The sequence below is a fragment of the Rhinolophus sinicus genome, linkage group LG07 (assembly GCF_036562045.2).
Source record: "Rhinolophus sinicus isolate RSC01 linkage group LG07, ASM3656204v1, whole genome shotgun sequence".
NCBI lineage: Eukaryota > Metazoa > Chordata > Mammalia > Chiroptera > Rhinolophidae > Rhinolophus > Rhinolophus sinicus.
In genome coordinates, this window is record NC_133757.1 from 97,754,972 (window position 1) to 97,782,897 (window position 27,926).

Consider the following 27,926-nt stretch of genomic DNA (forward strand, 5'->3'; position numbering starts at 1 on the left):
CGCATCAGGACTTTCGTCAAGCGCCCCGAGCGTGTGATTCTGGCACACTCCCATTTGGGACCACTGCTTTAATCGCCTTAGAATATTTCTTAAAACCTTAGACCTTATTTTTGCCCCTTCTTCCCTCTCAATTTCAAGTTCTAGGTGGTAAATCGGTCTTCATTTAACATATTAAATTTGAAGTTAAAAATAAAGGCTAGCAATTTCCGTGGTAAAGAGGAGGAACTGCTGGAGGGTGAGTTGGCAGTTCGGGGGGGGGGGGGCCCATGGCGTCCCCAGAGTGCCCCGCACCAGCCCTGTGTGCCGAGCCCCACGCGCGGGAGCCTTTCCTTCTCACTCCGTCTTTCCTCTCCGTACCCCTCGTCTTTTCTTCTTCACCATCTTCTCGTTTCCTTTTCCTCACAATCCTGACACATGGACTGATTCATGTGTCAGATCTGTGTGTCCGGCAGGAAAACAGTGCGCACTCTCGAGCCTTTAATTGGGGAGAATTTAATCAAGATGTGGGCAGAGTTTAGGCAGAACACCGAGAGCTCGGTCAGCATCTGGAGCTAGGAGGGGTGGGGAGCTGTTACCACCCCTCGCCCCAGGCGCTGCTGCCACCCAGAGGGAGCCACCGACAAGCTGAGTCAGGGACACAGCCTGCCTCCCCTCCTCCTTCTCTCTGACGTCCAGTTCCCGCTCCCCACTGACTAAAGCCACCCAGAATAGGGCAAGGGATGTGGTCCACACAGGTCAGCCACTGGGGCACAGAGCAGGGAGAGGATCTGGACGGCCGATGGAAGATTCCAGCATCATAAGGAACTGAAAGAGACCTGTACATTTTTTACTTATTGATTGTAATGATAGGCTCTGTGTTCTTAATTTTCAGTGGGGGAATCGTGTCTAGTCTGTGAATGCATTTTTGCCTTTAGCGGATAGGAGGGAGGAGCCCCAGGGAGCCCCAGAAGGAGTAAATGTGACCATAAACCAGGCTGCGAGGCTGGGCAGGAAGAACGACTGGAGCCCTCCTGAGCGCTAGGCCCCCAGAGAGACAGACCCTAGAACAGAAGGACCCTCCCTTGCAGCAGGCGGGCCTCTGGGAAGCAACAGGATGTCACTGGTGCCTCAGCCCTGACTGCCCTGGGCGCTGCCAGGGCGGCTCAGGGAGGTGGAAGAGCGAGTGTTCTCCATCTTGGTGCCCCTTGGCCCTTGGGGCTGTGCTATGAGAGGGGAACCTGCACCCCATCGCGTGCCTTCAGGGCAGAGTCTCTTGTCCAGCCAGAGCCTTAGCCTCCCCGCAATCCCGCAGGAGCACAAGTCTCCTGGAGGAGGAATGAGGGCTGAAATCCCACGTTCACGTGTTTGTCCCAAACCAGCGCTGGCCTCCCTCGCTGCTCCCAGCTGACCACCTCTCCTACCTCTTCTCAACCTTCCCGCTTCCTGTGGTCACAGCTCTGTCCCCAGCTTCAGGGTCCGGCTGCCTGGTCTTGGTATCTCCGAGATGGCCTTGGGAACCCCTTCCTGCATGGCCCCCGTAGGCAGCCCCAGCCTTTCCAGCTCTGGCCTCCTGCCTGAGCTACAAGGAAGAATAGCCTTAGGCCAAAGGGGAGCCAGGCGTTGTGGAAAGGAGGCACTTGGGGCCCTCTGGGAGTCTGGAAGTTTTCCCACGGCCACTTATCAAGCCTCTACAATGCGGTACCTCAAGTGTGAGCTCACTGATCTCACAACAACCATGTGAGGCATGTATGGTTGCCTGGTTTATGGAGTAAATCTATTTTACAGATGAGTAAACTGAGGGTCAGAGAAGATGAATGCTTTGTTCATAGGTCATACTACCAGTAGGTGTGGACAAAAAGAGTCTCTAGATCAATGGAACTTAAACTTGACTGTGTCTACCAATCCCTTAGGGAACTTATTGAAGGGCAGAGTCTGGTGCAGCAAATGTAGGGCCTGAGATTCTGCATTTCTAACCAGTTCTGGGGGGGAGGCCGATGTCACTGGTCCCGAGACCACCCTTGTCTAACCGGGCTCCAGACTAGTGGTTCTCAGGCGTGGCTGTGCATCGCAGTCATCAGGGGAGCTTTGCCCACGATGGAGGCCTGCACCCCACCCCAGAGAGTAGCGTGCAGCCTTGGCCCTCAAAGTGTTCTCCAGGTGACTCTAATAGGAAGTGATGATTTAGGAACTGCTGTCCTAGCCCAGGGCTTCTCAAATGTCAGCGTGCGTCAGAATCACCTGAGGGCCTGCGAAAACCCAGGTTCCTGGGCTCCAGAACAGAACAGAGATTCTGTTCCCAAAGTCTGAGAGCAGGGCCTGAGATCGTGCATACCTAACAAATGTCGGGGTGGCGCCGACCTGGTGGTCTCAAAGGGTGGTCCCCGGTCATCAGGAGCAGTAACATTTGGGAACTTGTTAGAAATACAGATTCTTCGGTGTCACCCCAGACACGCTGAATCCAAAAATCAGGGGGTGAGGCCAGCAATCTGTGTTTAAGCAAACCGCCCCCTGCCGTAATTCCATTGTGCGCTGAAATTTGAGAGCCACACTGTAGACCTTTGGCCTTGTTGCACCTGTAAAGAATCCTAGCTCAGTTTTGTCTTCCTGGGCTGGAATAGAAGGTGATCTTGGTGTGCTTGAGGAATCTTAGTAATTGGGATGTTGAAGACCATTCTTTGATTCCCAGAGAACCCAGAAGCATACACCTGCTGGGAGAGAGACAGTACCGTGTGGAAGTCGGAAGTGCCTTTATTCGGCCCAGACCAGATGCAGCACAAGCTTCTTCCCTCTGTGTGAACTGTCGGAAGCAAGAACATCTGTTAAATCATTCTCACTTTCGTGTTTTGTGCGGAGTAAGAGTTAAATTGCCAAATCCTGTCAGACAGCCGTCTGTTGCCCCGGCAACACCCTGCAGCTGCCGGAAAGAGAGATGGTGCTAGAAAGAGAGAGATGGTGCTTCCAGGCACCAAGCCCTCACTTCCTCGAGTCTCCAGCGAGCTGTTTGCTGTCTTGGTTTTTCTTCTGGAAAGAGACTAATCTGGAACTGCTCCCACGGGGCCCCTGAGAGGATCATGTATGATGGGAAAGCCAGAAGTGTTGCCATATTCTTATAGTCCTCCGACCTGCACTCATGCAACAAATTGTGCTACGTGCCAGTGGTCAGCAGCAAACCAGGCAGACAGGTGGTTCCAGGCAGTTCCTTGTGTAGGAATGTCTGTGGGCCCTCAGAGCCCTCGGAGGACCTCAGTGTTCAGGGGGTACTTAGCCTTCCATGGTAGCTGTTTCCTACACAATGAGCAGAGCAAGGGAATAGGCGGGCCCAGAGCCATGCCCGTGGTGGTGCCGCCATCAGAACTCAGCTCCGCCACCGTGGATTTTCTCAGAACTGTGAAGAAAGAACGCAGGGTGGACACGTGTCCACAGAACCCATCCAGGAGGGAGCTGCCATCTATGAGGCCAGAGCTCGTGAGAATGTGGCTCCAGGACCTTGGCAGTGTGGTTTCCTATGTCGCCAGCTGAGAGCCCCATAAGCAGGCTTGCTGGGGGCGTCCAAACTCGTTGGTGGCCCTCGGCCAGCCCTTCAAGGAAGAGGGAAGGGAAGGAGATATGGAGCAGAGTTTGGCCCGTAAGGAAGACAGGGGGTAAAATATGAGTAAAGTGCTGGGGACGGCAGGTTTCATGGGGTCCTGGTGCTGGTCAGGGAAACTGAGTCAGAATGTCGTCCCATGAATGTGGGCCATGTGCAGGGAACGAGGCTTTAGAGAATGCTGCAGACACTAGCCAGGCTCATCCCCTTAGCGTCAGGGAGCAGGTCTAGGAGCGTGACAGATCCCAAACTGCAGCTGCTGGAGACACTGAGGAGATGACGTCCCAGGACGGCGCCAGGACGGGCAGGCAGCATCTTGTGTGTGGAGGCCACAGGGACAGGCAGGTGCAGGTTGTTGGGAGGTTTCTAGGCTTTCCTTTTATTTTCAAGATCAAGAGGAGGTTGGCCATACGCCTTGTGAAGGCTGAGGTGTCATCCCCCCGTTGAAATAACCAAGGTCTGTGTCCCCACACGCTCTAGCTGAACTGGGCTCCACTTGGGGAGTGGGGAGTGTCATGACTGTTCTCATCCCTGAATGTGGGAAATTGAGGGTCCTGCAACTGGGAACTGTTACTCTACCTGTGGTTTTGAACCTCCGAGTCTGAGCTCCAGCCCTGAGGAAGGCATAGTGTTAGCTGGACAGGCCCTGAGTGGTTCAATGTGCTTCGTTCAGTCTTCCAGAGCTAAGAAGACAGGTGTCCTGGAAGCTCCAGGAAGGCATTGGGGTGGATGGTTTATGGAATCAACCATTCATTTCTCCCACAGCTACCTCTCCATGCAAGGTGCCCCTGGGATACGTACCGTGTTGCCCCAAAAATAAGACCGGGTCTTATATTAATTTTTGCTCCAAAAGACACATTAGGGCTTAGGGCTTATTTTCCAGTTAGGTTTTATTTGGGGGAAACACGGTAGAGGCTATAGGCAGCCCCTGCTCTGGGGAGATTGGTTGGGGGAGTAAATGGAATCCAGGGCTTTGGGAGAAGGTTCCTCGAGCTCATAGACCTTATGTGGTCCCCTGGGCTGATGCCCAGGTCTGAGGGTGCCTTCCAGTCTGTGGACTCTGGATGACTAGCGATGCCCCCCCATTGGGCTCTTGCACCACCCCCAATTCTATAGCCACTGAAATTGGGGGGTGGGGATATAGCATGAGGCAGTAGAATTCTGGTACTTGTTGACTGTTTGTCCTGTGCCACTTGACAGTTCACACAATCCTCACAACCACCCTCCGAGGTGGGGATCGTGTCACCCATTTTAGAGATGTGGAAACAAAGCCTTCATAAAGGTTTAGTAGCTGCCCAGCGGCACGTGGCCGTGAGCCGGGATTGGAATCCGGGACTGATCCCCAGGTTCATGTTCTGCTCCCTTCATTCACTCACTCAGTACATGTTTATTCGGGGCCCACTTTGCCCCAGGCGCTGTTTTGGGCTCTGGGGATTCACCCCGAGCAAAAATCCCTGCCCTGGGGACATGACCGTTCTAGTGAGGCCACAGAAACAGGCATCCGTTTCAACACTGGAGAATCCCAGCGTGGTAACAATGGCTTGGAGGAAAATACCGCAGAAAGGGGCAGGAGGAGTGTTCGAAGGGAGGGTTGCTCTTTTATATAAATAGGATGGTCAGGAACCACCTGGCTGATAAACTGAGGCCTGAAGGGAAGGGTCATGCGCGTCTCTGGGGAAAGAACATGGTGGGAACCTCTAGTGCAAAAGCTCGGAGGTAGGAGTAGGCCTGCCTGTGAGGCTGGAACCCAATGAATGAGGGAAAGAGTTGGGGAGTGTCTGGGAGGAAGCAGGGTGCCTTTGTCAAGACTGTGGCCGAAACGCTGAGTGAGCTGGCAGCAGCTGGAAGGGCCGAGCTGTGGAGCAGAGGTGGCTGTGCTGGCTACTCTAGTCTACGGACTACAGGGGCGGGATGTTTGCATGGGGACCAGTGAGGATGCTCAGGCTCAAAGGCAGCTGCTTCTTGGAAATTCGCACAGGGGCCAACACTGAGATCCTGTCTAGCTTCGGAAAACAGACAAACCAGAACATCAGCCTAACAGGAGAGCAGAGGAGATAAAAGATGTTACAACAAATCCCCCTTCCAACCAAGCTCTAAAGATGCAACGTGTAAAAAAAATAAACAAAAATACACTTGCACCCTCTCATTCCTGGCCACAGCTCCGGAAGGAGGCAGGCAGGTACTTCTACCTGTCAGAGCTCCCCGGGGACGTATTCCTCTTGGGGTTCCCTGCAGCCCGACCCCAAGTCCCACAGCCGCAAATTGGCCAAGGAATTGGGGGCTGCAGAAGCACAGAGCAATTCTATCACCCAAAGCGGTTTAGGGACCTGAATTGTATTATGCTATTTAATAACCTCTCCATTGTATGGTAATATTACGCTTTGAAAAAGCATTTAAGCCTACTTAGGGTTTGCATTTTCTTACCCCTTAAAAAAGACTGAAAATACCTAGCGCTCTCAGGGGGCGCCCCTCCTCCCTGCTCAGGCACCCACGCCAAAGGTGTGGTTAGGCCAAGACTTCTTTCATTGTACTTCAAAGAACAGCACGCAGTAAGATCCAGCATTTTAAGGGAGAGGGTGCTTGATGCTCTCCCCCTGAATCAAAGGTATAGATTTTACTCTAAAAAAAGGTGGTGTATAATTAGACACGCCTTTGTGTCTGGTGAATACTAAATGCTCCCTTTTTATTGTCAATGAAATGAGAAAGATGCTCCTGGCCTTTGGCATGGTGAAAAGTCCAGCCACAGTCACTGGCCGTCTTTCTGATGACACTCCCCAGGACAGCAGGATCACTCCTTCCTGGCAGAAGAACAGGGGATTGTGGGCAAATGAAGTGACCACGGCCCCACATAAAAAAGGTAAAAGGGGGCAAACTAGAGTGCATATTTTCAGTTTTCCCACCTGCTGGGCCATGGTTGCCTCCCTCTCAGACTTATGTGCTATTGTGCCAGGATGACCCAATGGCATTCTCAAGCCAGGTATGTCCTCCGTCTAGGTGGGTCCACGTGAATGAGGTTCAGGCCCAAGGGACAGTCTTCAAATTCTCTTGGATTTCTCATTCATTTACTCATTGGATGTTACCATGTCTCCCTCTATGTGTCAGACTGGTATCTGGATTCTGGCTTACAAGAGTCCCACCCCTGGTTCTTGTTTCTCCTGCCAGCCCATCACCAGTCAGCCAGGAGGTCACGCAGCAATCTGTCTAAAAGCCATTCTGTGTCATCAGCTTCCCCCCACCTCACCGCGACCACCCTCATTCAAGCTGCCACCCTCTCTTTTCTGGACTATTGCCAATTGGCTGTCCCCAAGGCCTTCCAGCTTCCCACTGCTTGGGACACAAAAGCCAGAGTGATCTTCTTAATTAGTAAATTGGATCTTGCTGCTTCGCCGTTTAAATCTTAGTGGCTTCCTTTTGCACTTAAAAAATAAATAAATAAATAAAAAATCCCAGCTTCTCAGGTGGGCTCATTGGCTTGCCCCTGCTTTCCTGACCCCTTGAGATGTCGTTTGCTGTTCCCTGTTCACTTGACTCAGCCATTCTGAACCTCTCGTTGGGCCCCAGACCTGGGTGCTCACCCTGCCCTCTGCCCACAGTGCTCTTACCCTAGATCTCTGTGTAGCTGACTCCTTGTCATTCAGTTCTCGGGGCAAATGTCCCTTCCTCAGAGACGCCTCCCTGACTGGTCAGTCCTGGCCACACCCTGGTCACGCCCTATCCCATCGCCCTCGTTGTGTTTTCTTGATAGCGCTTACTGTTTATTTGCCTACATGTTTCTTGCCCGCCGCTAGAATGCCAGGGACATCCCAATCTCCTAGAACAGGTTCTGCCACGTACATAACAGGCCCTTACATAATGGTTGTTGAAGGAGTGAATGGATGGGGCGAGGAGGGCGTGAGCGAATGAATGAAACTTCAGGCCTTGGGACCTTGAGGCAGGTGGCTTTGGTGTCAGACTTGAGGTTCCGGTTGTCTGTGACCTTGGACAGATCTTGTTACATCTCTGAGCCTCTGTTTCCTTATCTGTAAATTGAGAACAACCCTCCCTTGCTGGACTGTGAGGATCAAATAAGATAACTGCCTAAGTGGCAGACTGCCTGACCCACAGTGGAAATCCGATGAGTTTTCATTTTCTTCGTCTCCGTGGAGACACGGGATCATTCCCTGATCAAAGGAAAGGCTTCCGCTCGCACTTTAATCAGGTTCTCTCCTGCCTTAGGGGAACTCATACATCTTTTCCCCAGGCCTGGGGCTGTCAAGGGTAATGCCTCTAACACGGCCTGATGGGTTCGTGGGCCTGATTGAGGGTTCCCTTGACATCCTGGAGGAAACTATACCTGAAACGACCTGTCATATCTGAACCCACCTGCCTAGGGGAAGACCTCTATGCATTCCAGAGCAGGAGGCAGCCTGGATGAGGGGCAGGAGGAAGGCAGGGCCAGGGCTCCGGTGAGGCAGACAGGCACTGGTGTTAAGGAGGACCTCACTTTCAGGGTTGTGCAAGCATAGAGTAAGCGCCACCTTAAATTCTGTCAGCTGTGTGCCTCCTAGCCTCAGCCAAGCCCTTTTCCTGGTCATGAAGCTCCTGTTTGGAAGGGACACTGAGAACCACCTCCCAGCCATTCTCGGATTCCTCCCAGAGCATTCTTGTCTTAGAAACACAGAGGAGAAGGCCAAAGGCGTGTCCAGCTCCAGATGTGGTTGCTTCCTTTGTCTCTTGCTCCTGTCTTTTCTGATACTGGGCGTTATGATCGGAATGTTTGTGTCCCACCAAAAATTCATGTGTTAAAGCCCTGACTCCTAATGTGACGGTGTTTGGAGGTGGACCCTTTGGGAGGTGGTGGGGTTTATGAGGCTGGTGCCCCATGATGAAATTGTGTCCTTATAAGAAGATGAGACCAGAGCTCTCTCCCCCATGTGAAGGCACGGCAAGAAGGGCCCTCACCGAGAACCGGTCTTGGACCTTCCAGCCTCCAGAACTGTGAGAAGTAGGTGTCTGTTATTTAAGCCACCCAGTCTGTGATATTATAGCAGCCTGAGCTGACTAACACCCTGGGCACAGCCAGTCTCCCTGTGATGTCTACCTGTTGCATCTATCTCCCCCTGCCCTTTGGGGCTACAGAAAACAAGTGTGGCCCTTTCTATGTGGCTGCAGAGGGAACCCAGTTCCCTTCTCATTTCTGTGGTCTCCATGCTCACTGTAAAGTGGGGAAAGGAGAGGTACCAGAGAAAGCCTTTAGCCATCCTGGAGAGCAGGGAAAGCCACATGAACCATCATTATCTCTGCCCGAGCCCATGTCTGGGGAACTACAGAGCAGACAGGTACACAGGGCGATCCAGGAGAGCTGGTTGGAACTCAGGACGTCAGCACCCACTTCTGGCAGCAGGAGCCCTGGAGAGGGGTGTCCTCCAGTCTCCAAGAGGGTTAGGCCACATTTTCAGGTTTAATGTTTACCCACTGAAGTATAGACAGAGCTTTTGCACAAACGGAGGTACCCCTTCCCCAAAGCAGGGATACTCCCCGGCCTTGCTGCCAAAGCCTCAGAGCTGGATAACCGTAATGATAATTATCCTCGAGGCCTCTGTTCTACCTGTTTCCTCTCTCCAGAGGCTCTCAGACTCTGTGTTACTTTATCAGTTGAGCTCGCCATTTCTCTGTAGGGTAGAGAAGAAGGAGTGAGTCAAAGATGAGAAAATGCAGGCGTAAACAGGCACAACCTTCGTCAGCTAGCAACCCAGCCTGCTTCTCCAGTTGGAAACAGAGAACGCTGGTGTAGGTGACAGCTACAGACCGTTCTACTTCCAGCTTCTCTGACTTCTACCCCAGACAGAAGCAAGCACGTGCCTTCCCAGGTGACGGAAACCTCCTCCTAAGCCGCCCGCCTTGCCAGAGGGTATCCAGATCTCAGGATGACCCCAGAATAGCTCTACCTGGACCCTCCTGGGAGAACAGTATCACCTACCAGGCAGCTCATTGTCACTTTTGATTTAACCAAATGAAGCACAGTGAAAACCAAGATGAAGTCCTAATCACATAATTACATTAGTGCCGGCTCCAAAGAGGCAGCAGGCTCCCCGAGTCCCATGGTTTGGTCCTCTGTTTCCCAGGCTCCTCACAGATGGCACATATAGAACATTCCTTTTCCAGATGACTTGCCTTGGTTATCATCCAGATGGAGAACTGAACCTCATGGAAGAGCTGTGCAGAGTCCTCGTGGAGGCTATTTTGAGATTCAGGGATTAGATAGATAGCAAGAAGAGTCATTTGTTCTTCTAGCTTGACACATACAAAGGCAATTGAGGCCCAGAGCAAGCGAGTGACTTACCCAAAGTCACACAGCACACAACCAGACCAACACACTTTCAAAATCACTGTAGGTTTCTTCTTTTTGTTTCAGTGTAGTAGATTTAGAAAACGTCAATGTTCAAGTACCAATCTAACTATAATTCACTAGTTTTTAAATAAACAGTTAAAAAAAAAAAAGAGTGATAATATTGGGAGTCATTCTGAGATTAGGTATACTGGTTCTTAGCTTGGTTTAGTTCAAGTTCCTGGACCAAAACTAACTGACTCTGAGCTGTGTGGATTTCCCCAGTCTCCAGGTGGCTGTTTGTGAGGAGAGAAGGAGAGGCCGCCCTGGGACAGGGTGAAGACACTGTTGGCATGCCAGGGAGGGATGGGAACGCGCTGTACGGCCTGAGATCAGGCCTCCGAGCAGGGAATCAGCTGCTCTTGGCAGGTGAAGTCTCCATCTGGCCTGCAGTCCCCTCTCGTTTTTTCTTCCTGCCGATGACTGTGCATCAGGGTCTGCCTGTCTGTCTCCTGGGAGGCCGCCAGACGTCAGCACTTAATCCCCCAGGCACTCGGAGCCTGTCACTGCCAAGGAATGAGTGGGGCATGGGGTACACCCTGGACCTCAGGCCTCCTTCAGGCAGATGCCCAGCTCTGTGGCCCTCAGCGAGTGGGAGGACCTATAAGATGGGAATGGGTCCTTCCTTCTGATGGGGACACAGATGGCAGAGAGGCCTCGCCTGCATCTGAGAAGCTGAAGGCAGTTTAAATTCCAAATTCCAATTCAATCTCCCTTTCTCTCCCCACGAGCCACTGGGGTGGAGGGTGGTGTGGGAGGTACAGAGAAGGTAGCCAGCCATTTCCCCGTGATTATTGGCTTTGGTCTCACTAAAGTCTTTGGCTAGACCCTCTCCTTTCTTTCACAACTGCCAAGTTTCTCCTGGAAAGCCCCACTGGTGGCTACAGACTCCTGATCCCCTGGGGCTTGTTGGGGCCGGCAGCTGATGTGGGAATAGCTGTCTTCCCAGTGGTGTCTACATATCATTGTGCCTTGATGCCCCTCCCTGCTGACACCCGGTTGGGCTCTCAGGTCAACCTCTCCCACCTTGGGGTGAGCTCTTGGCCCCCTTGGGGAGCCTCTCCTCAGAGTGCGGTACGGGCCTCCGTCCCCACTTTGTAAGATGAGTGGAGCTGGCATCCCAGGGCAGAGAAGATGGGTCCCACAGCAGGGGTAGAGACAGGGCAACCTGCTAATGTCACCCCACCATCCACCTGGTAGTGTCTCAGGCAAGACAGAAATAAAGAGAAATGAAGCCAAGTAAACAACTCCTGGGATAAGGAAGATACTCTAGCCCTCAGGCACCAGAGAAGGGTTCTGTGGATTTACTCTCTAGGGCCAATGTGAGGGAAATTGTGAGAGTAACAAAGTGGCCCCAGCTCTCCTTTCTTCACCCTCGCCACCAGCAACACCTGGGCCCTGAGAAGACCTGTGAGGGAAGGCAGCAGACAGCAGGAAAAATGCAGGCTGGGAGCCAGGAGACCTGGGATGAATCACCATCAGGGACATTTCTCTTGGCCTCAGTTTTCTTCATCTGTAAAGGAAACGGTTGGATTCCTGCCCATTCTAACTCTAACTTTCTGTTATTCTTGCAAAGTGAGACAGGATGTGTTACCTCATTTGGTTTCAATCAAAGGAATGACGGCCTAACAGCAGGAAGGAATCAGAAATTGAACCCCTGGGTTTGGAACCCTCTGCCCACATTCTGCTCCCCCCCCCCTTTCAGATGACCACAAGGCCTGGCACTCAGGCCGTAACCATTTGCTGACTGAATAGTGCAGACCTCTTTCTCCACAGATGGTGCTAGGACTCCATTCGTTTTCAAGGACTTCCGTAACAAAGTACCACAGACTGGGGAGCGTAAACAACAGAAGCTCATGTTTTCCCAGTTACGGAGGCTGGACGTCCAACATCAAGGTGCTGGCAGGGTTGGGGTCTGCTGAAGCCTGTCTTCCTGGCTTGTAAACAACCACGTTCTCTCTGTGTCCTCACATGGCCCTCCCGCTGCGTATGCACAGAGGGAGAGATCTCTGGTGTCTCTGCGTCTTCTCACAAGGACACCAGTCCGCCTGGTGTCGGGCCCTACCCTGATGACATCATTTTACTTTAATCACCTCCTTACATGCCCTACCTCCAAATGCAGTCACAGTAGGGGTTAGGGCTTCAACATATGAATTGGGTGGGGGACACCATTCAGCCCATGACAGACTCCTAGGCAGACATTTCTGGAGTGACTTCTCTGTAAACAGGATGACAGCATTGCATGGTTGAAGCTGGGGAGAGCTACCAGAGCCTCCGCGACTATGGAGAACGGTGTAGGAGATCCCAAAGCCAGCCTGGACAGCTGTGCGTGACCGCAAGTGTCCTGGTGGGTGAAGCTCAATGACTCAGCCTCTTTCCGCCTAAGTGTCCATGTGTGTAAAAGGGAATAATGACACCTACGTCATCTACATCATATACACAAAGGAAACACTAATGGGAAAGTGCAGTGAATCACATGTGTTGGTTGCTCTGTCTGGTTGGGGGAAAGGTGTGTCTTTTGGGTCCGAGTGTGGGTTTTGTGGCTGGTCAGGCAGACTTTTCTCTACAGAAAGGTGACCTTGTGAGAGCAAGGCAAGGCCATGTTTCCTGTAGAAGAAAGGATTAGTGGGGACTGTGCTGCAGTGGGAGCCCATTATGTTGTCTGAAACGCCAGCTGCCAGGAACCGTCCATCCTTTTATTTTAAGCATTTATCTCCGCTGTTGGGAGGGATAATACCTTAAGCCACTATCATCTTAGTGTGAATTAGCTCCAGCAGTTTTTCTCTTCTGTGACAGGAGGGATTTGAGGAGCATGAGTCCTATGTGGGATGAGGGAGGGTCAAGAATGGGGAGGTGGGCTCCTGATGGGCCCATGGCACCTGCAGGGGTGGGAGGAGCCTGGCTAAGCTGTGTCAGAAGGAAAGACCAGCTTGATCAACTGGGTGACTTTTCCAGTGCTTTCCCTGGGGCAGCCTGCAGTCTCATGCATCCACTGTTTAGTCACCATTCATTCATTCATTCATTCAGTCACAGAAATTAACTGAGCACCAGCCATGAGCCCAACCTTGTGTAGACAAGTCTTTATTCTAGGAGCTCATGGTCTTGTGAAGGAAGCAGAAGGAAAAACTGTGAGTACATTATAGTGTGCTGAGTGCCGCAGTGGCAGGTGCTGGCGGAGAAGGGGGCAGAGGAGGGTACCATCCTCCCCTCAGAGGTGCAGAGATAGGGGAGGAGTCAGAGTGAATTCCCATAAGTGATGTTCGGGCTGGGTCTTGAATGAGATGACAGAGAAGGGCATCCAAGGAGCTGGCAGAGTATGAACAAATCGAGTGAGGAAGGGTTTGGCTTAGGATGTGCTGAGAGGGAGTGTCTTGGGATGGCTCATGAGAAGGAGCCCCACTTCCTCTCTGGGACCCCCTGGAGCTGGGGAGTCTCACTACCCCAGCTCTGACCTTGTGGCCTGGTGGGTCTGCTGCTCACAGACAAATGTGGCTTTGGTGCCAGGCTCTGCCCAAAGTGGTGCCAGTGGGACTCTCTGCAGGGCCAACAGGAGCTGGGAGGTCTCATCCAGTGCTGGGGAGGTCCAGGCAGTGTTAATTCAATGAAAGTTGCTGACAGCTGGGGAGACTAGCACGCAAATCGGGGAGCCTGCGGAGATGACCCAGTCACCCCATTCAGCCAACATCAGCCAAGGCCTGCTGTGTGCCTGCCACTGTGTGGGTTGGCTGCTGCAGGTCACAAGGATGGGAAGCTGGGCCACTGTGCTCCTGGAGCTTACCCTTGGTGGGGAAGAGAGACAAGCCCCAGGGATGCCACTAGATGGGCAGTGATGGGTACAGCGAGGTGGGAACAATGACCCCACACAGTCCTGGGCCTGGGCCTGCTCCCTGAGGAGTGGGTTTAGGCCCCTTTCCCTGTGAGGAGGACCATGGATCTGTTTAGGGCCTGGCCCAGCATCATGGCTCCCACCCTCTCACCCAAGGCCCAAAGTAATCACTGCATGGCCATTGCATCCCTCCCAGCATTTTGACAAGGCAACATCACATTTTGACAAGGCAACGCCACATTGAAATGAACATGCAGGGCTGTGCAGAAAGAGGAAGTGGCCAGTGCAGGCAGGGGAGACCAGTATCTATAGACTGGGCTCTCATCTGCCTCTGTCACAGTGAGCCTTGGACAAATTTCTCGGTGCCCCAGTTTCTTCCCTATAAAAGGGAAGACCCATGTTCCTGGCATTTTTCTGGGTATCTGTCAGAGAAATGGAGCCACATGGCTTGGGTTCAAGTCCCAGCTGAGCCACCTACCTCATGTGTGACCTTAGGCAAGTTCCTGGACTTCCTTGTGCCTCAGTTTCTTCATCTGTAAAATGGGACTGAAAGACCCTACCTCACAGATCATGGTAAGTGAGTGATACACATGACACAGGTAGACAGTATCAGGCATATATCTGCAGAGAGAGAGACACTCTTGAAAAACCATAGCAAAGTCGGAGCAGTCACACTTTAGGTTGCTCATGTATTGAACGGTACAATAATAGTAGCTGCCCAGTGGGCAGCCATGAGAGTTAAATAAGGTGGCATGTGAGAAACTTCTAGCAAACTGCCTACCTCATAGAAAATGTTCAAGAGTTACTCATGGGCAACCTTGGGAGGGGGATAGTTTATCCAGCGAGCGAAGGGTCTGTGGTGCTGGCCGACTCTCTCAGATGCTCTTGTCCTCTCAAATTCTGTTCAGAATGTGCTGAGGTATGAATTAATGAATTATTAAGCACTCTCTGTCTGAGGGAGGAGACGAGGCTTTCTGTTCCTGTTATGTGTTCTGAGATGAAGACCGTCGTATGAACATAAGCGCTTTCTTTGCTTGCACCTGTAGGAAGGTGAAAGAGAATCCACAAGAGATCTTTATCCCAAAGCCAGCCTGGGCTGCTGTGCGTGACCTCTCTTGTGTCTGACTTTGGGGAGGCTGGACTGCCCAGGGCGTTGGGGAGCGGGCTGTGGCCTTGCATTACCTGGCTGTGCGTTCTACAATGTGGAAACATCACTGGCCTCCTGGCTGGGGCAATGCAAACTCGACTAACTGCCACTTTCTATTTCTATTTCCAGCCTGTTTCCCTGGGAGGCCCCAGGAAACAGTGCACATGACATGTCTGGCTTCCCAGTCTGAGGACAGAAGCTTGGATATGAAAGAGGGCTTGGATGAGCAGAGGCTGCACTCCTAGGAGGTGCTGAGCCTCTCCTTGTAGGGGAGCAGCCTGCAGGGTGGGTAGGTGGGGGTGGCCTGGCAGAGATGGCCCAAGTCCTGCAGGGTGACCATGGATCCTGCAAAGATCCTTGCATAGCAGACCAGACCCTACAAGGTGTGCAGGGTCAGTGTAAGGCCAGGGCCTGAGAGCTCAGTCGGACTTATCTGCTCATTTCACAAAGAAGAAAACCCAGGGGGAAGGAATATTCCCAAGGCCACAGAGCCAGGACATGGTGGCAGCAGGGCGGCATTGAGGCCAGGGTCAAATCCACCGGTGGGCTGTCCCACGGATTACTCACTCCATTTCCCAGCTCACTGCTGGCGGCGTTCACTGCTAGAAGGAGGTTTCCGGAGCTTAAAACCAAACCATGCATGGCATTGATACAGTGATTGCATCTTCTGCTGCGACCAACAGGGTCCCCAGATGGGGAGGCAGTGTGATACAGAGGAAGGAGGGCTGGGTTCTGTGCCCAGTGCAGTGCCTGGCATGCAGTAGGTGCTCAGTCGTGGCTACTGCGTGCTGGAATACAGTTAGGAGGGGGCTGGATTGCTGCACTGGAGCACTCATGAGAGTCTGAAAGGGACAAGTTTAGAGCAAATGAAAGGACAAGATGGCCCACGGGAAGAATACACCACTAGGGTACCTTATCCCCACGAGGTCATGTGGGTAAGCCCCAAAACTTCCCTGAGCATTTCAGATTAATTCAGTCACCACAGATCCACTGTGGGCCAGAAAAGGGAACTGAAATATTTTAGCCATACCCTGAACCTGAGGCTTGGGACAAAGGCACAGGCAAGTCCTCCTGCCATGTACACAGGGTTCCTTATGGCCACTGTACTTGGTGGGCTCATGTTTATATGTTTATCAAAATTCAAAGCCCCTGGCAAAGTACAGGTGACCTTACTTTGAGTCAGTGGGTCCCCTCTCAAAGTCATGAGGTACTCTGAACAGCCACTAATGTTTTCCCTCATTTAAACAGAGCCCATCTCCGCCTGTTCTACTGGGCAGCCTGTGTGCTCGTGCACGGCCTCGAATTCTAGCACATCCTCTGTTTACCAGGATGCAGGCAGAGCAACACCAGTCAGGGCCGATTATTAGAAGTCATCAGCTCTAGTATGGGGGACAGTGAAGTGGCCCTTCCCACTGTGGTCGTGGCAGTGGTCCCAATTCCAAAGCGGCACCAGCAATGGGGTTGCTTGTCTGGTTGGGAGAGAGCCTGTGGTGGCGAGAGCGAGGAATAGACGTACCATCACTCACTCATTCAGGACTGGGCCTTCGGCTGCGCCTGACAGTGAGGCTTGAGGAAAGGGGAAGGAGGGAGCAGGGAAGGGATCCCCATGAGCAGCTCTGGGCACCAGCTCCCAGTACCCCTAGTGGAGAGTGGGTGCTGACCCGGATTCTGGAGAAGAGGAAGGCTTTCCCCATACCTGTTCTGGTAGCTTGGAATATAAATGTATGAACTTGCTAGAGCTCAAGGATTTTAGTAACAGGCTGGCTGCCCGAATGGTTCATTCATTCATGAGACGAACACTGAATGCCTACCACATACCTGGGAGTGTACCATGCCCCAGGTATGCAAAATAGACCACTACCCAGAAACTGGATTTCTGTCCTTCTGGGGGCTTGTAAATGGGGACAAGAAAAGCATTTCTCCAATGTGTAGGTTTGCCAAGGTATGTCGATCTTTTTAATCAAGTTCTTGCAGAGTCTCAGAGCAGGGGCAGTGGCCTGAGCCCCACTCTGCTGGTGGGCATGTGAGGCTGGGGCCGGTGCAGCATGTTATGCCCTCCTGAGCCCTGGGATGTTGAGGGATGCATAGGCCACCCTGCGACCAAGACCCTACATCCAGGAAGACTACTGGGTGACACCCACTGTGGCTGCCTCCCTTCCCTGAAGCTTTACGGTGCTTCCCCATCCGTTTTCCCCTGGGCCTCTGCAAAGAAATGCCATTTCATGCCTGTTCTTTCAGATGTGTGCCCTGAGCCCGCCACCATTGCTCAGCTGATGGCAGGGACGCTGGAGAGAAGGACTAAGAATAGCTCCGATTTGACATGCTGCTTTCAGGGTCTGAGCTGGCAGCTGGTCCCCCCACCTCTCCTCCATGCTGAAAGCACCTCAGCTGGAGTGTGTGTGTGGGGGGAGAGGGGGACTTCCAGGGCCTGCCAAGCAGTGGAAGGTTCTAGAGTCCATTCTCATACTTAGAAAGAGCCTATAGCCCACTGCTGGAGCTGTGTTGGTACACAATTCCTGCTGTGCCAGGCTTGGGGATCCCTTGAGCCTCCCAGACCTTGCATTTTGGGTGGTTTTAAGGGAATCTGCAGATGGGGCTTGTGTGTGGATACACAGGTACATATGGCTGCATGGGCATTTGGGTACCTATGATAAATTGCTAGGGCCGAGAGGGCCCCTGGCTCATCCAGCCCCTGTCACTCATGAGCTGTGAGTGTCTGACATCCGACAGGCCCAGTAAATTTGCTTCTCTCTTCTTAAACTGTCAGGGGGGCAGAAAACCTGTCCTATTGTAGTGTTATCCTGCCATACTGGTTGGTAAGTTCTCTCTCGTGTCCAGCCCAAATCTTTGCTGCTTTAATTGAGCTCCTGTACCTGTTATGGTCGTCTACCTGGGGGAAAATCTATTTCATGTATTGGGAGCTAGGGTTGTAGGCATTCCTTGGTCAAATGAGACCAGGGTGTAAATTCACTGTAGTACCTCTGATTGGATGGCAACCATGGTGGGCTAGGGGCACCGGGTGTGCCGACGTCCCTCCTTGGGGTTAGACTCTAGCTGGAGGGCATCTCTATACATAAGTGACTCCGGTACAGGGTGGGCTGCATGCAGAGCTGTGATAGTGGAGGTGAGAGGCCTCCGATGTGGACAGCAGAGGCATGTAACAAACAGAAGCTTAAATGTGGCTTTCCCACTTGGGCATGCTAATTAACCCCCCTGAGCCTCAGTTTCCTGGTCTGTAAAATAGGGCTAGTGGATGATCTAATTCATACAGTTGTTGAAAGGAGTAACTGACGTGGGGAGAGAGAGGGAATGAGAGAAAAGTAATGAACAGGAGAATATCGTGTTTGGAGTTGGCGGCATACTCTCTGGAGTCCCACTACCTGGTATGACTCTCAGTAGCTATGTCCTGGGCGCCCTCTTGCCTCAGTTTCTGCATCTGTGGACAATCATAGGGCTTTCGGGTTAAATGACTTAATATAATTGGAGCTCTTACATTGTACCTGGCACCTAGGGAGAACCTAATAAATGGGCACTATTACCCAGCAATCCCCCCTCTATAGCTGGTCTGGCCCAAGGGGGCCTCTGGGTAGCTTGGGGCTAGCTCTGCCTTAAATCCCTGTAGCCACTACCCATTCATTCCCTATCCAGGCTCAGGGCAGCCCCAGGGGGAGTCATTGCCCCATAACTTTCCTCACCCCCACCCTGAGATGTCTTCTGCAGAATCTTCCCCTCAATGGTTGGGTCCTCGGGGCCAGGCCCAAGGGGACTTTGGCCAAGGGAGGAGCAGGAAGGAGTGGCAAGGTGGGAAGTCTTATTGCTTCTCCTTTGCTCAGGCTCTTCCTGCCTTCCTTCATGCTGAGTTGGAAATTTTGAGAGTTCTGTATATATTCTGGGTACAAGTGTTTTGTCAGATATGTGACTTGAAAATATTTTCTCCTAGTCTGTAGCTTGTCTTTTTATTCCCTTAACAATATCATTCATGGAGCAAAAGTTTTTAATTTTGATAGAAGCCAATTCATTGATTTTCCCCCCTCTTTTATGGATCTGCTTTTGCTGTCCTGTTTAAGAATGTTTTGCCTAGTGCAGGGTCACAAAGATTTTCTCCTATGTTTTCTCTTAAAACTTTTACAGTTTTACATTTTAATCTATGGTATATTTTAAGTTAGTTGTGGCCTATGAATGACTAATTGTTCCTACATCATTTGTTAAAAAGACATCTTTCCTCCATTAAATTATCTTTGCACCTTTGTCAAAAATCAATTGACCATATATGTGCATGTGTGGGTCTGTTTCTGGACTCTGTTCTGTTCCATTGATCTGTGTTTCTCTCTCTTTGCCAACACCACACTGTTTTAATTACTGTAGCTTTATAGTAAGGTCTAATGTAGTGTGAATTCTTTAATTTTGTTCTTTGGTTTCAAAATTGTTTTGGCTGTTCTCATTCCTTTGCCTTTTCATATAAATTTTAGAATCTGCTTGTCTGTATCTACAAAAAAATACTGCTGATGTCTTTATTGAAATTGTGTTAAATCTGTAGATCAATTTGGGAAGAATTGTCATGATACTGTCACTATATTGAATCTTTTAATGCATGAACATGGTATGGACCTATATCATTTAGATTTTCTTTGATTTCTTTTTTTTCGTGTTTTGTAGCTTCAGCACAAATCCTGTACCTTTTATTAGATTCATTTTTAAGCATTTTATTTTGGGGGGCTAATTTAAATGTTATATATCTTCTAAATTTCAATTTCTAATTGTTCATTTGCAGTGCATAGAAATACATTTAATTTCTATATGCTGACCTGTGTCATGAGACTTTGCTGAACTTACTAAGTAGTTCTGGAAGCTCTTTGTATATTCCTTGGGATTTTCTATTTAGACAATCATGTCATTTACAAATAGGGATAGTCTTACTTCTTTCTTTGTAATCTGCATATACGTTGTTTCTTTTTCTTGACGTATTGTAGTGGCTGGGACTTCTAGTATGATGTTGAATAGGAGTGGTGAGAGCAGGCATCATTGCTTTGCTCCTATCTTAAGAGGAAATAATTCAGTTTTCTATCATATTAAGTATTAACTGTGGGTTTTGTAGATGCCTTTCATCTACATCAGGTTAAGAAAGTTCTCTTCTATTATATTTCCAGTTTGCTGAGAGTTTTCTAAAAATCATGACTAGGTGTTGAATTCTGTCAAATGCTTTCTCCATCAATGTGATGTGTGGTTTTTCTCATTAATATCATTGATTACATTGATTGATATATGAATATCAAACCTACCTTATATTCCCAAGGTAAATCCCAGTTGGCTATGGTATGTCATTCTTTCTGTATATCATTGGATTTGATTTGTTAATATTTTGTTGAAGTTTTTGCACCTATTTTTATGAGGATATTGTTTATAGTTTTATTTTCTTGTATGGTATTTGTCTGGCTTTGATATTAGAGTAATGCTGGCCTCATAAAATGAGTGGGGATGTGTTCTTTCGTCTTTTATTTTTTCTGGAAAAAAGTGTGTAGAATTGGTGCTATTTCTACCTTACATGTTTAGTAGATCTCACTATTTTTCTTAAAGAGGATTATCTAAGCTTCAGGCCTCACAACCTCGACTCAGCCATGTTTGGGGCTTTGAGGGTATGTTGTTCTCTATAGTCACAGGTTTCAAAATACTGTTTCTGAGAACATCATAAGAAGCAGCAGGGCACTGTAGGCCCAAATAGGCAAACCTATTCAGCCTCCTACCCCTTGCAGAAATGACTTATTTCTTATCCAGCTAATGTCAGGAAGAGCTAACTCCCAGTGGGGCAACTTAGTTTGGGGAAGACCGTGTCCAATTTGCCTGAATCATGACTGGCTGTATGATTTTGGGGAGATCACTCAGCCCCTCTGAGCCTCAGATGAGCCAATGGGAAAAAGGAGATGACAAATGTCTCCCTCCAAGTGCTAGTGTAAAAGTGAAAATGTGCTCAGAGAACTAGAGAGTTCTCCTGGCAGCAGGTATAAGGAGCTTTAACCAATTCCATGGTTTACAAAGTAAGGGGACGAGATAGAATTGGGAAGAGAATAAGCAGACCGGGCTGAAGGAAAGGCAGGAGGAGAGCACCTCGGGGAGGGCTGGGGCAGACCTAGCTGCCATCTGTGGCTTCTGGTCTCCCATATATTCTCACAGGCGTCTCATTTGAGCCCCCTGCAACCCTCCAAGAGGGCATGACTGCATGCATTTATTCGTGCAGCATGTCCTGGGGTCCTACGCTGACCCAGGCATTTTATAGATGAAGAAACGGAGGCTTAGAGAGTTTAGGAAATAGTCTCCAAGGTAACACAGCCAGTGACAGAACTGGAAGAGCACGCAAGTGTTTTGGGCAAACTATGCTTTTCCACTGTACGAAGTTCAGAGGAAAAGAGACAAATGGTCCACCTCTGAGAGGCATATGTGTTGGAGTTAAGAGCACTGGTCCCAAAGCCAGACTGCTGGTCTTGAAACCCTGCTCAACCACTTACTTAGCTGGGCAAATTGAAGCACATTTCTTAACCTCAGTGCTTCAGTTGCCATCTGTAAAATGAGGGTAATATTGCGTCTGTAAGGTTGCTGTGAGGATTAAATGAGTACAACATCCTCAGAGCAGTGCCTGGCTCGTGTGCGTGCCATGCAAACCTCAGGTATTATTATTTGTAACGATGCTAGGCCATACTTTTGGCTCTGTGGAACCACTCACTTAAAGATGGGTGAAGTTATAAAACGTCGGGGGAAGCTCAGGGATCCTCCCGTCTGGCCCTGAGATGGGTGAATGTGACACACTGCCTCCCTGCTTTGAGACCCATTTCATGATGCGATGTTCTTAAGAGAGAGATGGTGTGTCAGGAGGTGCAAGCAAACCCGGAGGAGGATTTGGGTGTCTTCTCTCCTGGACTACCTCCTGAGGGAGGTGATCTTTCCGAAACTGCCAGGAAGGGGGAGAAGGTGAGGGTTTGGGGGAATAGCAGCGTGTCTCCTGCAGATGCCCTGCCTTCCAGTAGGGACTCACACATCTGCGCTTGCCCCTCGGCCTCACCTGCCACCCCAACGCTGCCATAACGTAGGGTGCTGGACCTCAGGAGGCAGTTGGCTGGGGATGAGATCACCGCCAGGAGCAGCCTTCCTGCGTGGCTTAGGCTCTGGCGCCACCTTGTGGCCATAGGCCAAGGCTGTCTTTGCACAGGGGCTGGAGGCTTACTTAGCAACAGGCAACCTAGCTAGCTGGGTGTCCCAGAGATCACTTAGACCCACTCTGGATTTTACACGTACCCATCAGTTGTCTGCTGAGAACAAAGGATTTAAGGATAGAAGAGGAATTTTCAGGAGCCAGAGGGAGCGGAATAGATAGAAGGCACTTAACTGGGAAATCCTGAACTGGACTCCCCTGTGGGAGGCTATGGGAGCGGGTGTCCTAGGAGGCACGGTTTCCAAATTTGGTTTCAGACTTGATCCTGGCACACTCTGGGCTCCCGACATCTGTTTGCTTATCAGCACTGGGGGAGAGGCTCTGGCTTTGCCCAATCCCATCCTCCTTTCCACTCATACCACAGGATGCTCTCAAAGAGGAAATCAGAGGTTGGTTACTCTGCAGGCATTATACTTGAATCAGCATGTTCTGGGCTCATTGTCTTCCATTGTCCTGGCCATGATGGGCAGAGGGGCTTGATGCTTAGAGGAAATGGTGGGTAGAGGGTCAGATCAAATGCTCCTTTTGCCCTGGTTGGGCAGACCGAGGTGACTCTGAGTGTTGGTGTTACTTACCTTGGCCTGGGACCTGGATGCGTAGCCTTGGCTCTGCCACAGAATGATTCTTCCCCCTTTGGCCACTTTGGGAGGCTAGGAGAGGCAGAGTCTGCGGCCTGAGTGGACCCCTGAAAGAGTACAGATTTGTGGCATTGTCCTATGGTGCTGTATATTGCAAGTGCCACATGTGGGCAGAGCTGAGTTTGGGTTCATGGAGACCACATCTGACCTGTGAGACCCCCGGCACCAAGGCTCTGCTGGGCACATGGCTGTTCTAGGTGCTAATACAGAACCTCTGGAATCATAGGCCTGCTTCAGCGCCTCAGCCAGTGCCCCCCTGCCCCCCAAGCCACCATCAGATCTGATCAACCTGACCCTTCTACCCCAGTTCTACCCAAACTCCTTATCACCAGGTCTCCTTACAGCGGGCCCTCCCTGCCCAAGTTTCTTTTTGCCATCGCCTCTGCACTTGCTTCTCTCCTTCAGGCCCCACATTTTCACATGGCTTCCCTCTCCTTTCCCTCTCTTTCCATCCCCTCCCACATCTCTGTCTCTCTTGCCATGTCCCTTCTCTGTGTGTATATGTGTCTTTCTCTCTGTCACCTTCTCTGTCTGTCTCTCTCCATCTCTGTCTTTCTCTCTTTGTCTCTGCCTGTCTGTTTGTCTCTCTTTCACTCTATCAGAGGCCCTGTAGCTTTACAGATTAGGTACAACAACCTCCTTGCCCTTTTCCAAGCCTCTACCCTGGCCCCTTGATTTGGAGAACTTACAGACTGAGGCAGAGAGAGAGAGAGAATGACTCGTGGGCAGAGCTGCAGCTAGTAAGTGACAGAACCTGGAACACAACCAGAATTCGACTTCGTTGCACTTCAGAGCCCCAGTTTCCCCATGGGTTAAATGACAATAACCAGCCTGCCCCACAAGGCCTGTCAGGAACCCCAAGAGGTGATGGACCCGGAAGCACCAGCCCTTCTCCCACACTCTCCCTCCCTGACAGTCCCCCTGCAGTGCCTTCTTCTCTTTAGTTTCCAGCAGGACTCTTTCTCCGCTCACTCTTGGGAGTGTATCTGGTGGGAAATAAGGTGTCAGTCCCAGCTGCCCAGGATGGGACCTTCAGACCTATAGCACCCAAATGCTCTTAATCTGGTGAGAAAGTCACAGCATCCTTTGCCAGGTGTTGGATGTGTGCACATTGCTGCCCTCGTGTTTGTTGGAGGTCACAGAGGGCTGCTTCGCATCCCGATGCACGCTCTAGGGGACCCTGAGGCACGTGTCCCTCCATGGGGGTCCAGTCTGTGATTCGTGCTCTGGAGGGAGGCCCGCCGTTCCGTTCTAGAGGTGGCGAGGAGCATCACTTTACAGTTTTTAAATTATCTTACAAATGTCTGCTTTTACGTCTTTGCTTTCAAAGTGTGGGCTTCTGTCATATTGAGGCAAGGTTTTGTGGGTAACACCCCGTCTGCTGTTGCTCCTGGGCAATACGGAACCCCCTCAGAGACTTGCTTTGTGATCCCCTCGTAACTGTGCCGCACTGTGGGCATGGGCCACCCACAGGTGCTGCGATAGTGTCACCCCACCAGGACTCCTCAGCCCTGGGGTGGGGGGCTTTCTTCTATATCCAGAGGCATGGGGACACAGTGTGAACAACAGACCACCTCACGTGCTCCATGGGAGACAGGAAACACACGAAAAAAGGGGGGAGAGAGAATGGGGAGTGAGGCTGGAGGGGCAGGCAGGGTCCCATGAGCCACGGGAGGGCTGGGGATTTGAGTCTAAGCATTATGGGAAGCCATGGGAGGGTTGAAAGAAGGGGTGACGTGATTGCATTTATGATTCTCAGAGAGGACCTTGGCTGCTTTGTGAAGAGTGGATGGTTCTGGGGCCAGAGTGGGCACCGGAAAATCAGGGAGGAGACTTTTGCTTCGATCCAGGCAGGAGGAATGGTGACGGGTATCAGGCTGGCAGTGGTGACAGGACAGAGAGATGGGGCTCAGCAGCCCCCGGCGGGCACCTGACAGTGCCCCAAGGCAGTGGCGACTACACAGGGTGTCCACCCTGCTCTCAGCCGCTCTGATTCAAGCTTGGTCGCCATTGTAGAGAAGGCACAATGATACACATTCCCAGGGGACGGTCAGGGACGCACGTGTGGGTCTGTCCTGCTGATGTTTGCCCCGGTGTATGGGTTGTGTTCTCGATCCTAAGTGAGCCACAGAACCATGCTTTCTGAGGGTTGCTTTTGGCCCGCTGCTGCCAGTCCTCTGGCTCTGGCCTGGCCTCAGAGACCGCTGGCCGACTTCGAGGGTCCTTCCCCTTGACTGGCTTAGAGACAGTTCCTGAAAGTTCAGATAAAAGTAAGGCGTGGGGTTTTCTTACGTGGACCCCGTGTGTGTGCCCACCACTCAGTACCTCCCTCATCTCCCCCACCAACTCTGTGATGCTGCGATGGTTTTCCCCATGTGAAAGAAGAGGAAAAGCACCTGGAGTTAGAATAATCAGTCCAAGGTCCCATTAGCAAATGACACAGGTGGGATTTGAACTCAGAGCCCCTGTCCTTCACCTGAACCCTCTTCCTTTGCCCCATTCCTCCTTGACGGAGTGGCGTCACCGCATTTGTGTGACTGCACCTGGGCCGCACCTGGACAGAGGCTCATTGCAGGCTCTGTGTCTCCTTAGTGGAGAAGGGAGCACACGAGCTTTCACATCTAACGGCCTGGGGCCAGCCCCTCGTTGCTCCACATCCAGCTATGGAGCCCTGGCTAATCCCAGTCTGTTCTAAGTGGGAATCGCACCTGCCTGCCTCCTGGGACTCAGCCAGCCAGTGGTGTTCAGTAGAAGCTCTACAAATGCTACCCTGAAGCCTTAGCATTGTGTCTGTGTCCTGGGCTGGGAGGACCCCCTAGCGCCGGTTCGAGAATCTGGAAAACCTCAGAGTGAAGGAAGGGACACCAGCATAGGCAGCTCTGGTTTTGGGGGGCGGCATGGCCCTTCCAAAGCCCCCACCCCTACCCACACTCTGTTCTGTCCGATCTTTCTCGGCAGGTATATCCGCACCATGTACCTGGGGATTCAGAGCCAGCGGCAGAAAGAACACCAGCGACGCTTCTACTGGGCTATGATGTACGAATATGCAGACGTCAACATGTTGCGCCTCCTTGAGACCTTCCTGGAGAGCGCCCCCCAACTGGTGCTACAGCTCTGCATAATGATCCAGAAGAACAGCGCCGAGACGCTGCCCTGTGAGTGCCCCACCCCCAGCAGCCTGGGGAAATCACCTTCTTTTGGGCTGGGACAAGCCCCTATTCCATCTGGGGACCACCTAGTGGCCCCCTCTACACACTCAGTGCCCAGTACACTCTATGGGTGTCGCCCACCCTGGTTCCTGAGCCCTCGTGGGGCCCCAGCCCCTATATGGTGCTGACCTGGCCCACCCCAAGCATGCCTGAGTGGCACAGACATTTCCTAAGCACACGTGTGTGAGTCTGCAAGCCTGCTCACCGCCACTTTGTTCATATGAGCAGAGCAGAATCGGGGTCTCGAATGTCCTTGGGAGTGGCAGAGTGTTGGACCCTGGTCTCCCAGTTGGGGAGGAAGGGCCCCTCTCCTTTGGTGCTGGCCTGGGCTGGGGTGTTCGAGTATATACAGGGTGGGAGAGATGGCCTACAAGTAGCATGTGACAAAAAGACTAAATCACATTAGGCAGCAGTTTCAGAGATTTTTAAGCTGTGGTGCTCTTGCTTCAAATCAAAGCCTAAGTAGAAGCCCCGTTTATAAAATTGGCTTCAGTAGCTTTGCTGTAGCCAGACGGGGGAGTCCAGAGTTTGGTGCACTCTGCCCAATGGCCTCCCTCCCCCCTCCTGGCCCCTGTGGCCTCTGATGGTCTCCAAGAAGCCCCCCAGAGCCCAGTCCAGACAGCACTGGTTTCTACCGCCACGAGAAGTCCCTGCATGCCAGCCTGTCTGCCCGAGAAGCCCTTGCGAGGTTAGACTTCCCTGAGCTAACTCTAAGGCAGAGTCTCACACCAGGTCCCCAACGGTCAGACCAGCTTTGCTCTCCCAGCCCTGAGGGAACCCTCACAGCCTCCTTTCCTCTTTGTATAATGGGGCAGCAACAAGAATGCCTGATTTTTAGGGGGATGCAGTGGTGTCAGGCACATAGATCACTTTGTAAACTGCTAAGCTCCGCCAGCACCTAGGGGCTGTGTTGGTCATTTCCAGGGCCTGGTGGTAAGTGGCGAGGACGAGGTCTTAGGGAGACTTTGGCCCTGTGGGTCATCTCTGCCCAAGACTTTGTGTCGAGCCCGTCCTTTGACAGTTTCTCAGATTATAAACACAGAGAGGCTAGATGGGAAATCTCTGCAGAGGAAACGCAAGGGGCAGCAGATGTGGCTTCCTGCGGGCCCTACGCGGGAGCCCAGCGCGGCCAAGGTCAGTGAAGGCTGAGGGCTGCCTGGATGTGCTGCCTCCTGCAGGCACCTGGCAAGAGCTGGCGTGACAAGGGCCATGTACTCCGAGGACTCAATCCCTGCCCCTTCCTCCCGCTTCCCACTCTTTTTTGTGCCAGCCACTCAGAGGTTGGGTGAGCCTTTGCCCATGTTTGTTTGGGGTACAGAATAGGTGTTTCTTGAAATCGGCTTTCGTGGTTGAACACATGTGTGAACCGCTGGGTTAAAGAACGCTCAGTGGCAATCTTTGCTGTTAGGTGGTGAATTCCCAAGACAAGCGTTAGCAGGGTTGATGGGAAGCAGGGACACCTGCCGTCACCGAGCCCAGACCGCAAGGGGCGTGGCATTTTGCTCGTGCTTCACCTTCTAGGGTGGCTGCTCATCCCCAGACCGTTTTGTTGTGACGATAGATGTCTTCCCTCATTTCCACCCGAAAAAGCTGCGTGACATGCATGCACTTTAGAGAAAATCAGAAATTGGATGAGGGGAGAGAAAGTCCGCAAAATTGGAAAGGACCTGTCGGGGACATGGAAGCTGTGTGAGTGCTCGGAGGGTGGCCGCATGGAAAGACGGGAGTGGCTGCCGTCCTGCTACTTGATAGCTGTTTGACTTTTGGGGGGTTACTGAGCCTTTCTGTCCCTCTCGTTTCAGAAATGGCAAAAATATTCTGACCCACCACAGAGGGTTATCATGAGCATTGAATGACATGACAAATGTCGAGTGCCTCGTACAGCATCTGGCCATTGTGGTGGTGTGGTGGTAGAGCTTTTTTCTTTTCCTCATTTTTTTTATTGTAGATACACTTCCTGCAAGCTTTACTAG

General features: G+C 51.5%; 1 protein-coding gene across 1 annotated transcript in view; it reads left to right on the forward strand.

The window, feature by feature from the left end:
* The window catches only part of XKR6 (XK related 6), a 256,252-nt gene that overhangs the window by 207,292 nt on the left and 21,034 nt on the right, over positions 1-27,926 (forward strand). Inside the window, exon 2 of the mRNA XM_019733085.2 lies at positions 25,703-25,899. Coding sequence (XP_019588644.2) covers positions 25,703-25,899 — 197 coding nt within the window. The remainder of the gene's footprint in view (positions 1-25,702; positions 25,900-27,926) is intronic.